This window comes from Convolutriloba macropyga, unplaced genomic scaffold (assembly GCF_964194025.1).
Source record: "Convolutriloba macropyga unplaced genomic scaffold, txConMacr16.3 SCAFFOLD_90, whole genome shotgun sequence".
NCBI lineage: Eukaryota > Metazoa > Xenacoelomorpha > Acoela > Convolutidae > Convolutriloba > Convolutriloba macropyga.
Genome location: NW_027450859.1, coordinates 273,597 through 286,811, shown reverse-complemented (window position 1 = coordinate 286,811; position 13,215 = coordinate 273,597). Strand labels below are relative to the sequence as shown.

The window sequence follows — 13,215 nt, the reverse complement described above, 5'->3', positions numbered from 1 at the left end:
TCAATATCTTGGAAATGTTTTTGTAGGTCTTCCTACTAACTCGTGCCCAAAATTACCTAATCGAAAACACTATAATCGGCACTAACGAGAACCACAAATGAACAAAAAATTTTTTTTGCTATTCTTTCTGATTTTAATCATTGAGAAAAAGAATTGATTATAAATTCCGCACACCCCCCACCAAAAAAACTTGTAAAAACTTACCACATTCTTTAGAAGAAAAATTTCTCTGTTCTGTGAAAATCTGTGTAGATGGAGACTTTTTGTTTCATACTGAAAGATTACCAAATAGAATACATTGGAACTGTCAAAATTAATTCTCATTCTACAAGCGAGTAAGCTTCGACACCTATGTTCAACACTTCTATCCGTTGATAGGAAGCAATGTTGCAACAGCCCAAGAGGTCATGAAAACTGACTAATCTTGAAACGCTTCAGCGTGACATCATATAAACCAGCTTCAGTAGTAGAAAACGCCATTACCTTAGTACCCGGGTCGAGATGTTAGTGTCATTTCAGCGCATTTTTTAAGAGATGCGCTGAGTGCGCTGAAATTTTCAGAACGCAAAAATAAAAATGCGAAACTGAAAGCTTTGAGCTTTCAGAGCATTATCAGCGTATTTCTGGCTAATTTCCGCGCTTTTTCTCTACATTTCTTAAATAATGTTCAAAATCATTTGGCAGCACATTACGTACAAAATTTGAGTGCATATGATGCACCGTTTTAGCGGATTTCAGCTCATTATTGTGGAGTGAGGTTTTTGCACTGAAGCTCCTACCTTTTAGCATGAATACGATAAAAATAGGTAAAAAATGCGCAAAAATTTTCCTCGCTTTTCTCACATAATTTCAACGCATATCATCCTTTTTCAGCGCATTTCTTACGAAACGGTTTAGTATTATCAAAATCAAATTAAATGAGGAGAATGTGAAGAATGAATAGCACAGGAGATTGGGTGACGACCAACAAGCAGTAGAGTAGGGTTCGAGACTTAGGCAACACGAGAAAATGTTGAAAGTGAGCTGAAGTTTTTTAAAAGATTCTGTGTGTTTCGGCGCTTTTTTACAAAGCTCAGAGCATTTCAGGGAAATATTATGTAAGGATTTTGCGCTGAATTATTTAAAAATTTCAGCGCATTTATTAAATAACATTTGGAAAATTTCTCGACTCGGGACATCCATACTGTGGGCCATAGAAAACTTGATTTAAAGAACTTAGTAGGTATTCATCTAAGATTAATACGATGCCGTACTACGGCCTTACAAAGTTTTCGAAGCTCGGAAAATCTGGGCAGTATCAAACTGCAGCTGTTACAAACAAGCTCTTATCTTCCTCATCTCAATCGACTAGATAAACGTTAAATTCTGGAACAACTACACTTTCAAAGAAGGCTTTAAAGAAATTCAAATTCGTCATTCATATTTTTCTGTTTATTTCATTAAAATTTGTTAACAATAAGCAGCGTGTCAAAACATCTGAAATAATTTTAACTTTTTTCCATAACTGATAGATATCTATAAAAGTTTGTTTAGTCTTAGAGACATTAAAAATGTCAACTTTACGGTTATGATGAAAGTTTAACAAAGGATCTAAGGTTTCTGTACAGTTCTTTGATGGACGTTTGCAATCATATTGTTGCGAATTGTTGAGAGACCGGGTAAATTTGTTTTTTATTGTTGTTTTTCAATCAGGGTTCGCAAGAGCTGTTCAATTTCGTCTAATTTTTTGTTCGTCTTGGCGGACTCGTTTGCAAGATGAGCCATGTTTTCTTTCATCAGCTTGTCGTTCTTCTCAAAGCTAAAATGGAGAAAATTCGATTAGGCGAATTTAACCAGCGGTATAGTAATATTTAAACCAGAATGTTTTTAATAACTTTATAATAACCATTTTATATATCATATTTGAAATAATTTAGAGCATGATAAAAAGGGATGATAAAAATGTATTCTGCTGTCATAATCTACGAAATCAACGAGTATAATTTATTAATTGCTGGTCACGCATTGCCTGAAAAACTTTTTTTGATATCATATTTTTGTCATGATCTAAATTCGTTAAATATGATATATTTTGCTTACATTATCCTTTATAATTGCAATTAAAGTAAAGAACAGGGTTCCATAACGTTTTGGAAAGGGAGAGGGTGGAGTGCGAAGGGAGGGATAAAATGACTCATTTTTGTTTTTGATTTCTGATGATTTCCTGAAATACTTGCCCACAGAATACCCCAGGTGTTCCAGGGGGGGTACTTAGGGGGAGGGGGTACGAAAAAAGGGGTCCATATATACTTTTTGGCGAGTGTGGCCACTTGTCTGTTGATATCGATTCCTTCTTTGCTGAACTGTTCTATCAGGTACTCTTCCTTCACTTCCTCTTCAAACAGTAGCAATTCATACATCCGACTAGTGCTCACATCCAGGGCTAAAATTCACCACATTTGAAAAAACAACCCTGGAAATAACCCTAAAATATTTGGTGTCGACAAGCGAAGTTTAATTTCTTCGCATATCTGCATGTTAAGAATTGTAAACAATGTATATTCCAAAACGAATAGTTGCAGCTGTTCTGTTTGCAACATTATTGGGATCTTTTCCGTTTGTGCCCCCCCCCCCAGCTTAGTGGGTGCATATTATTTGCACCCCCCAGAAGCACGTGCAGTAATTTTACATAATGATAATGATTTACGGGGAAGCATAACGTACTGGGGGGGGGGGGGGGGGCACAAACGGAAAAGATCCCATTATTGATTGTCCTTTTGCTTTTCAGCACAATTTTTGCGACCATTTCATAAATTGTAGCAGCTTATTCTAGATATCTTTTTTTTTACAATTTCCAAAACCAACAAAAGCATATTTTTTCTTGTGCAAAACCACGTTAGTAAAAGCCACAAAAATCATTCAACAATATTTCTGAGCATTACCCTTGCCTTTTAAGACTGGCTGAAGAAATTTACGCCAAACTGGGCTGTTGTTTAGTTTATTAATACCCTGTTAGGTAAAGCAGCTATACTAAACACAGTCCAAACAAAACTTAGTCTTCTTTTGTTAAGTTAAAACTCTCGAAACAACAAAAACCAAAAGCTGATATCAGTAGCCAGCCATACACCAGGTTGCATAAACAAAAATTTGACATATTTACCAAGTGATCTGTCTAGAAAAACATTGAAAAACATATAATAATAATGATATGAAATATCAATTCGTAGTTAACAGAAGCCTGTTTGTTGTCAGCTGTCCATTTCTATTATTCCCACAAACTTTCTTTTGCCTCAATTTTAGCGAGTAACAGTACTGTATCAAAATCTGAGTAAAAATTCTACGCACTAAATCATAGCATTTTTGGAAAAATTTTAGCTTTCAGTACTGAAACAGAAAAATTTCAGAACAATATCTAAATTGTAATTCATAAATTCTCACAATCAGAGCAAAATTCAGAACCAATATTCTCTGAATTTCTCTGAATCAGAAGAAACTCAGAATTATTTTCTGAATTGCCTCTGAGTCAGAAGAAAAATCAGAGCAAAGGTTACCAGAGGACATCAGCACGTTACTTAACCCATGTAAATTAGGTCAAATTTGCAATCGCTCATGCAAATTTTTTCCACAAACTCTATTCATTCTGATTTCACTCTTCCGTTCTACAATAATCTAAATTTGGTGACCTAAAAATATGCGTAACCTACCAAAACTAATCCACAATTAGAAAAGGCTTTCTTCTTTTTGAAATTATTGTTTGGAGTTTGCAAAATTTGCTAAAAATTTCAATTTGTTTTATAAATGGTCCGACAAATTGTCTGAGACGTTACAGAAACATTCGAAGAAATTTGGAGCAAATACATGAGGAAGTGAATAAATAGGTTAAGCATAGCTATAACATAACAACCTTTTCTGTCTTTAGCAGTAATTTCAAAACAAAAAATTGACTTCAAACAATGCTTAAACAGTTTTCTACTACTCCAAAAAAATTTATCAGCTCAAAAACCACAATAATTTTGACTTTTTATTCGCACAAATTCGCTAAGCAGCCTTTCTATATGGCTTGATGTTTTTTAAGGGTTTTTTTTAAGTTTTTTTGGTTTACAGCAAGTGACATAGGCTTTCATGCCAATTTAAGAAATTCAGATCAGTCTGGTCTTAAATAGAAATTCCAAAAAAATTAACTTTAACCTGCAGACCCATTGAAAAAAAAACGTTGCGAATCACTAGAAAATTTGATCATTCTTTTATGTCACAAGTCCAGCCGCACTTCTTATAACGGTTCCTTTGAAAAATCTTAAACTTCTAAAGTCTTGATCTATTGTTCTTGCAAAAAATGGCAATTGAGAGCTTTTTGAACTTTAATTTTAATATCGGCCGCAGGTGTGTAATATAATCTTGCGAGTGGTCAGACATGCATCAGAATTACTAAACACACTGATGGCCGTTGTTTTTTGCCAAAACTTGTCTTAAGATTTTCAGCAAAATTGTTGTTTTCCAATGTTTTTCAGAAAAAAATCACATTCAATTTTCTCTTTCGTGAGGTTTTAAATTTCTCTTGTTGAGGTGTATTGAAATCCAGTGAACTGCCAGCTTACCGGGTAACTGTCAGCTAACCAGCAGAGTTAGTAATTGTTCTGATGCCGGTCAATACATATTGGAAATGACTTTCTAATTAGTTGAAGCAATATTTATGGAAATTTTTATTGTAAAATTTCACTAAAAATTTTTGAAATTAATGGTGAGATGGGGTGCACTAAAATACTCAGATCTCATAAAAAAAATTTTGAAGTATCTTTTTTGGGAAACATTGATGTACACTAATAAAACACATCTTTTTCTTTAAAAAGCAAACTTGAAACATTTGCAGTTAAAAATCAACGTTGTTCAAATGTTGGCTGTAAACGCATGGGCTCTAAAAACAATAAAGCATCGTTATTATTTTTCAGCAAAAATGCAATTGAGTGGTGCTTAGGTTAAGTTCCAAATAGGAAGAGTTTTGAAAATTCGTCAAAATATGATTCGACTATGTGTCTGCACGAATCATCAAAAAGCGAGAGTCTGTTTGTGCCCCACACCTCCTTTGCTTTGGTGACAAATAATTTTCAATGTTCCGTTCCGGGGGCGCCAGTCAGAAGGGTATTTTTGCTTTCGCTATTTCAGTTATGTCTTATCTCTGTTTTCACTGCCAATCATTTTTTGCCTTGTTTTTCTCTTTGCCTAGTTTGCTTTATCATATATTGGGTGTTTGTGAGGGGGTTAAACAATGAAATTTGATCAAAAACTAGTTTCAGCGATGCTGTGTAATTTAGGTTTTGTGTCTCTTGATGAATTTGACAAACCAAATAGGAAGATACGTCTTTCAGAAAAGAGAAAAAATTGAAAAAATGAGGACAGTTTAGAAGAATAACGATAAAAATAAATTCTCTGGTTTTTATTGTTGAGATAGGATGATTATGAATTATCTTTGTTTCTTCTTGTAATGATTTTTTTCACTATTTCATTTGGTAATTCAATTGTTGTTGGACGCTCTTGGTTTCAGGATAGAGTGGGATATATGGGAGCTCTTTTTCAAACCAACTACGATTGTTTAGGAAAAAACAGGATGTAGGACAAAATTTTTTTGCATAGTGTGAGAAGCTGTTCCTTCCTTAAATAAGATAATCTTTCATAGTCTTCAAGCCTTTTGAAAAAATAAATTTAAGTCTTGCAGATTTTTCTGGCAGGTCTTACAATAAGAAAACTTTTTTTCTTGCAAGAATTTTTCAAAATGTAACGTCGTGTTACAGAAAATTTTCCACACTAACTTTAGGTATCAATTTGAAAAGAGTGGTCAGATTATTAAAGCAAACAAATTCCTTTTACTTGTTCTTTTGATGGATTAAAATAACGTATATCAGCATCAAGTTGCAATCTGGCCACTTTTGAGCAAATGTTTTTATTTACGGAAACAGAATAATCCTGTGATGTATCAAGCCACAAAATCTTAGTACAAAAATAAAGCGATTGAGAAGTAATCCAGTAGGCCAGTTTTCTAGAATTTTAAATTCACAGCTGTTGAATTGTCATGTTTTATAATGCCAATCTCTGCGGAGTCATTTTTTACTGCATTCAATGGCAGAATTTAAAGCCACCTTTGATTCAAATACAGGTTACGTAACCCTGTTGAAGTCACTTCAAAAATCTGTCTTAGATCTTGAACCGGTACGCAGTCCTCCATGGATGCAGTCTAGTAACCAATACGATAAGGTTCGCAATAAAACAAAAAAAAACAAGAAAAAAATCGTAAGGGATTTATAGTGCTTTCAGTTTAATTTATGACAGTTGTTTGAGAGGGTATAAAGAACGTAGTTTTCCATTGGTCACAATGGTGCCTCCGTCCTTTTGAAAAGTCAACTGTTTAATTTAACATTTTTTAACTCTAAGTGGTTTAGTTCCTGACGAAAATTACCAAGAAATAGCTAACATAGTTAGTTCACTTTAAAGACAATTTTCTTCTTTTAAAACAATATCCAAAAAACATATGGTACCTGTAATGATATTTCAAATCAGCCTATAATAATATAAATGCAAAAAATTACATTGTTTTCATATTGCAGTGACAAATAACTGAAAGTGGAATAAAAGATAAAATTATCTACAATTAGAATGATTCATATAATCATATAACAATGACCCGCCACCCAGCAAAAATTGTATATTGTTCTTACCGTGTTTTTGCGTTTTAAATCCCAATTTTATGAATTGAGAGTAAAATATTGCCGATCTGTTATCGCTGTTTTCGCACTTTTTACAAATATCAGATGCAAATTTTTTTTTGCCACTTTTGAGCAAATGTTAGCGTTTAAAGAAACAAATTAAGCCTGTGATGTATCCAGCAAAGAAAATCTGAGCACCCAAATTTTAAAGTTTTCTAGGATATTCAATTGATGACCTGTTGAATCATTCACGTCCATGTTTTAAATTGCCAAATCTGCAGTGCCACACACTACAGTGCCAAATTTTCCTGCACAATGCCAGATTTAAAGCCGCACTTTCATTTCAAAGTTAGTTACGTTGCTCTTCTAAAGTCACTTTAGTATTCTGACTTAGAACTCAAACTGCTACGCGGTCCTCGACGGATTCGTTTCCCAGTGACTTCTCAAGTCTCGTAATCTATACGAGATGGTCCGTAATGTAACAAAAAAAAACGAGAGGGAAAGAATAGTTTGGATTCGATAGAGCTCTCTTTTCGCACTCTAAAAGTTGTTTCAAGGGTCAAAGAACGTCCTTTCCCATCAAACGAAATGGCCCAAATCAGAGATAGCACCTTCCAAAATTGAGAATGCTTGAATTCTGCTACTCGGACCTGATTATAACCAAATTTGTTCATAGCTGAGGCTAATTTATAACCAAATTTGGGGTCTTTCCCATTATAGCCCCCCATGAAATTATAGCCCCTGCATCATGGTATGATTACCATGATTGGGGGGGGGCTAGGGGCTATTGGTAATCTGACCACTAAGCTGGGGGGGGGGCTATAATGGGAAAGACCCCAAATTTGTTCATAACTGGCACTATTTCAAGACCAAATATATGTTCATAACTGGTACTAACTGAGCCCCTTAGACTTCTTGACGTCCTCTTTGTGACTGGGCCACCTGAAGAGGAGTATAAGGTGGTACAGGATGGTGAAGGGAGGGGGGAAGGGGGGTCGGGTGTGGTACTCCACAATCACATCCAGTCTCTTGTTCTTCCAGTCTGTCGTTGACTTCTCGTTCACTTGCTCGTAGATTGAACTAAAAATATACCGAGATATTTTGGGCTTTTTGTACTTTAATCTCTAATGTTATCCCCAAATATACCACTGACGAGCTTCAATTGAGCTCATGGTTTTAACATTGCAAGACCTTAGATGAAAGAGTTCTTATTGTGCAAGACGTGATTGATTTTTTATCCTCCAAGACGTGATAAAGTGTCTGAAAAAGTCATAGCCAGGCAATGCACTGTCTGATCAGTGCTGATAAAACAAAATTGCTATAAAACCGCCAGGAACTCAGACTGTTCACATAACCATTATCGATTTTTAATCCATGGGAGCACCGTTCTTTTTAAGTCCACCTTACTACATACAACCATTTTTTAAAGAACTGCCAAATTACATTAATTATGTTGGGGCATATTGATTTTCGACATAGCGTTACAATACAGAACATGAAAATTCCATAGTGAGAAGAAGACGTTTGGAGGAGGGGTCAGTAATCTAGAGCGTAGACTTGATCTGCAACATCCACCTGGTGCCGCTGGGCAACAAAAACCAGCTAAGTAGGCGGTAAGGAGCTAAGCCAATCGTCAGAGGAGCGTGTCCTGAAGAAACCATTTTTGGGATTTAAAACGATTTTTGTTCTGATTCAAATAACCGTGCGAAACTCATCAGCGCAGGCAAAAGCTTGCGATGAAGGTCTTTTTGTCATATCTCACTCAATTCTTACTGTGGAAACGTATGCAATGATCTCAAGACCCACTTACTGATTCCAACGTCACCAAAGTAACAAAAATTTGATATCAAAGTTTGAATTCGACCGCCCAATTGTATGATTGAAAGGTAATTAGTAGTGGAACAGAAAACTGTTTGTTCTCTGCTAACATATTTTATCTGAAAAAAATATTATTTGAAAAAAACTGCGCATAGTCACGACAAAACAGATTTTATTGTCACAGAAGAAACATCAGAGAGTACAGTTGCAACTGTGATTGAAGAGTTAAAATGATAAAGAGAGGCTAAACTAAAAGTTGGGTCCAGACAACACATGCTCTGCTATATCCTGAAAGATTGTTTTAGGAAGAGTTGAGGTTCACAGAACTCAACTCCTCAAGGAGCGCATGGATCTTCCAGAATCATATTGGACTTGTCAAAAGTGGATTTCGAAACATTTGCTCACTTGCACGGTTTGGTTTGACGATTTAATTTTTAAAATATCCATATATACCCCTTTCAACTAAATTGATATTAAATAAACAGTAACAACATCCTGTCCGATGACATTTCTCCCTATAATGACGTGCTTCATTTATCATGCTTCATCATCTTCATCGAAACATCTTTAAAATAGTAATCAGAGCACAAAAAGTTTGCATTGCTTCGTTAAGACTTTTTAAAAACCCGAGACGTTTAGTTTTTAGGCTTAGTTTTTAGTACTAGGATCATAATGCACGCTTCCCAGGTTGAGTCCAGACCCAAATTTTTCTCTGATCAGACCCCCTCGAGCGCACACCCGTGTTTCGCGAGGGAAATTACAGAGCCTGGACGGCAGTTGGAGCGCACTACAGTTTGGACCATGGCGATAAACTTTTGTCTTTAAGATTATGAAATCGATCTACTTATGTTGACCTTCGTTTTTTTCTCTATAACCGTGTTTAGGCTTGAACGAAGAATGATGAACAAGAAATGATAGCTCACGTGAAAAGAGCGATGAGAAGATTCATGAGTAGAATGTTTCCCACCACCATGTAGATAGCAGTAAACACTACACTAGTGTGGGGTAGGAAGGGACAAGGGGGTAGACCTGTGTCGTCCGTGTAGTCGTTCGTACAGTCTAAAATCAAAATTAAAACTATCTTTTTTGAAAAAAAAAACGGATCTATTCTGTTTCCCCCCCCCCCAAGCTTAGTGAGCATAAATCTTTTATGACCCCCAGGTGCACGTGCTATTTTCTAACATAGTAACTTGCTATATAACATCATGAATTTGTAACTGGGGGTCATAAAAAACACATGGTGGGCGGGGGGGGGGGGGGCAAAACAGAATTAATAGATCAACAAAAAACTATCAGCGCCCCTACATCAACTGCATGTCACCTTTGGGATCTTTTCCGTTTGCGACCCCCCACCCATCTCTTAGTGGTCGCATAGCTATGAAAAGACCGTACATGAGCCCAAGAAAAGAGGGATATTTTCCGTTTGTGCCCCCCCCCCCCTCAGCTTAGTGGGCGCATATTACTTGCAACCCCCCCCCCCCCCCAGACGCACGTGCCAAATTTTTACATAATTTAATGACACGTGCTCTGTAACTGGGGGGGGGAGGCTTAACGTACTGGGGGGGGGGGGCTTAACGTACTGGGGGGGGGGGGGGGAGGCACAAACGGAAAAGATCCGAAAAGAGTTTGTACAGACTGTGGGTATGCACTCGACCGTTTAATTTGGGTAAATATCACCCCTTAACTTTTGGGTGTTTTCATAAAATCTAGTACTTGACTAGGGTAGTCTTTATCAGTCAAGTTACAAGTCTCAGATCAGCAATGTTTACAAAGCTCTGATAATATCATTTTTCAGACAATTGGCACTTCTTGAATCATGATGTAGACAGGAATCTGTGCCTTGATTCCTTGTCAACTCGTCAAAAAGATTTTTAGGATCTTTTCCGTTTGTACCCCCTCGTGCTTAGTGGGCGCATATTATTTGCACCCCCCAGACGCGCGTGCCACATTTTTACATAATGATTAACTATTTAATGACACGTGCTTTGTAACTGGGGGGGGGGGGGGCATAACTTACCTGTGCCTGGCTTCATAGCCGCATCGTCGTCCAGGTCCTCCAGAAACAGTTCACCGTATGTCTGCCAGTATGACATGTCCACCACTTTGATCATGTCCAACGCCGTCACTTGTCCATACCTGAAAACATCCCGGGTCGAAGAATATTTGGAAAAAATTTAAGATAAGCGGTGAAAGGTTGTTTTTTCATCTCAAACTTGTACATAATTTTGCGGTGAAATGCGGTGAATGCGGAGAAATTATGCGTAGAAGCATGCAAATCGAAAAGTCAAACTGCTCCAAGCTAAATTTTTGCATCGGTAAAGATCGATCAAGTGTCAAAAAGGTCACAATTGAAATTTATACCAGGTACCTTGACATAAAATGGCTGCCGTTTTTTCGTAGATATATAGTCTCAAAATACCAATGAGGAAAATAAGTGCCATTGGTTCTAAGAGAAAAGTTTTTCTTCAAAAGATAACTCTCAATTCCAAATTGGCGTAATGGAAGAGAATTATTTCTAAAAGCTTCCCTAGAAAATTTTAACTTCCTAAATTTATTCACAATTGACATTGTGTCAATTGACACAATTGACACAATTGACATTCCAGAAAATTTTGGCTAAATTCGTTTTGGAAATGAAACCATGTCATTGAAAAACAAAAGCAGCAGATAGAATTGAAAGATAATGCAAACGCGTACCAGTGTCGAATGATTGATCAATTCCAATCGGAAGTCGGATATTTGCGGGATCAGAACAGTTCGCTATTTGAAAACTTATTGGGTCACAAAATTCAAAATTCAACTAATTTTTTTGAGCCGTCGGTACCAAAGTTTTTTCCAAAATTTATTAACAGAAATACTAACCATCTTATAATTTCAGACAGCACATACAAAAAGATACGACAATCTGACATTTCTTATGATACCGGGATTCATTCTTATCCCTCTGCACACATATTGATTTGGGACAAACAGTCGAACAGTATTCGTCAGGAGCAAATTGCCAATCACTCATTTTTCATGCGGGTCATAATAGTATAGATAAGGGTGTTTCGGGGGTGGCCGCAGCGTCTCTATTATGTGAAACTGTTACAAAAGCTATCAAAAAGTTGAAACCTCACCGAGTTCTACTTTATGAAATTCCACAAGTTAAAAATGGCCATTATGGGCGTGAATCGAATAATATTGAAATTGTAGAGTTCAAAAAGCAACTGGGAAATATAGATTTGGAGTTAAACGGAACATTCAAAGGGACAAAAGTAGAGGTTTTGAAATGCAACAAAACAACATCCGAAATATCTAATGATGGTGTTCATTTAAATTTGGCTGGAGTACAAAAAATTGTCAAGAGTATTCGGAATTATTATCAACAGCATAATATTACTGTGTCACAAAACAACATTGCACTGCGACAAATTCAGCGTTTTTAATCAATCCTTTGGTTGTGTGACTTAATGTTTTTTGTCAGCAAAAATGAATATTTCCAAACTAATAGTTTTTGCTTTTTTACTTAGCACCTCAAGTGAAAAGTTTATATATTCAGTTATGTCACACAACCAAAATCATGATAATTATAAAGTGAAAATTAAGCTCCGCTTTTTTCGATTTTTGAATATTTGCAAAATAGTTCTTTTACACTTCATGCGCTTGCTCCTAAGTGGTGATATTCATCTAAATCCGGGTCCCTTTTCTCAGATTCTTGAATCGGACATGCTGATAGACATAGTTACAAAAGATTGCAAAAATCTAAGCATTTGTCTCTTCAATGCACGCAGTTTAAAAAACAAATATGACTTTTTCGCTGACTTTTTGACAAATTTGACTCAAAACACAATAGTGATCCTAACTGAAACTTGGTTGAATGGAACAGATATTTATCCGGAGAATTTTTTGAGTCCACAGCAGAAATTTTATTCAAAATCAAGGTCATCAAAGACAGGAGTAAATAAGGGTGGGGGTGTTGCAATCTGGGTTCCTAGAGACAAATCTTCAAAACAGCGAAACAACCTAAATGTACTCAATGAAAGCTTTTTTGAGTCCTTATGGGTAGAAATATCTGGACTATCGGTGAACAAAATCCTAATTAAGGCTTCGTATTGTCCAAATAAAAACTTGGGAAACTATTTCATTCACGAATTAACATCAGAGACTTCCTCGGCGTACTCAATCACTGACGAAAATTTGCTTTTTGGTGATTATAATCTCAATTACCTCAACAAAAGAGAATCCACTTTATTGGATGATTTTGCCAGTAATTCTTGATTTACCTTGTCAAACACAAAAAAACCAAAACGAGCCACCAGCCAAGGCGTAACACTAATCGATCATGTGTTTTCCAGCAAAAACCAAATTCAAGATGTTCAGATTTTTCCCCATCAGTTGAAATGGATCACTTGATTGTTTTGTACACTACCAATTTTTTTGTTAAACCTAAAAACAGAAAGCAAAGTTTTATCAGTAGAAACAAAAGAAACTCGATGCAAATAAATTTAGTTTCGATCTTTCAAATCAGGACTGGAGTAACTTATATCAATGTGAAGATGGAAATAGCATGTACAATGTTTTCATAAACGTTTTCAGTACTCCTCTAGAGTTGCACGCCCCCACTTACAAAAAAGCTTTCAACCAGAAAGAAAAGTTGTTGAAAAACCTTGGCTAACAAAAGAGCTGAGAGAAGAAATCACGAAAAAACATACTTTTTAAAACATACGGATTTTTAATATCT

General features: G+C 36.0%; 1 protein-coding gene across 1 annotated transcript; it reads right to left on the bottom strand.

The window, feature by feature from the left end:
• Window positions 1–1,393: 1,393 nt before the first annotated feature.
• Window positions 1,394–10,647, bottom strand: LOC142356215 (transient receptor potential cation channel subfamily M member 2-like). The gene is made up of 5 exons (XM_075408163.1): window positions 10,510–10,647; window positions 9,416–9,551; window positions 7,573–7,754; window positions 2,290–2,422; window positions 1,394–1,798 (listed from the first exon to the last, which is right to left on the bottom strand). The coding sequence occupies exons 1-5, from the start codon at window positions 10,601–10,603 to the stop codon at window positions 1,672–1,674; spliced, it is 672 nt and encodes a 223-aa protein (XP_075264278.1). The 5' UTR covers window positions 10,604–10,647; the 3' UTR covers window positions 1,394–1,671.
• Between the last annotated feature and the right edge of the window lie 2,568 nt (window positions 10,648–13,215).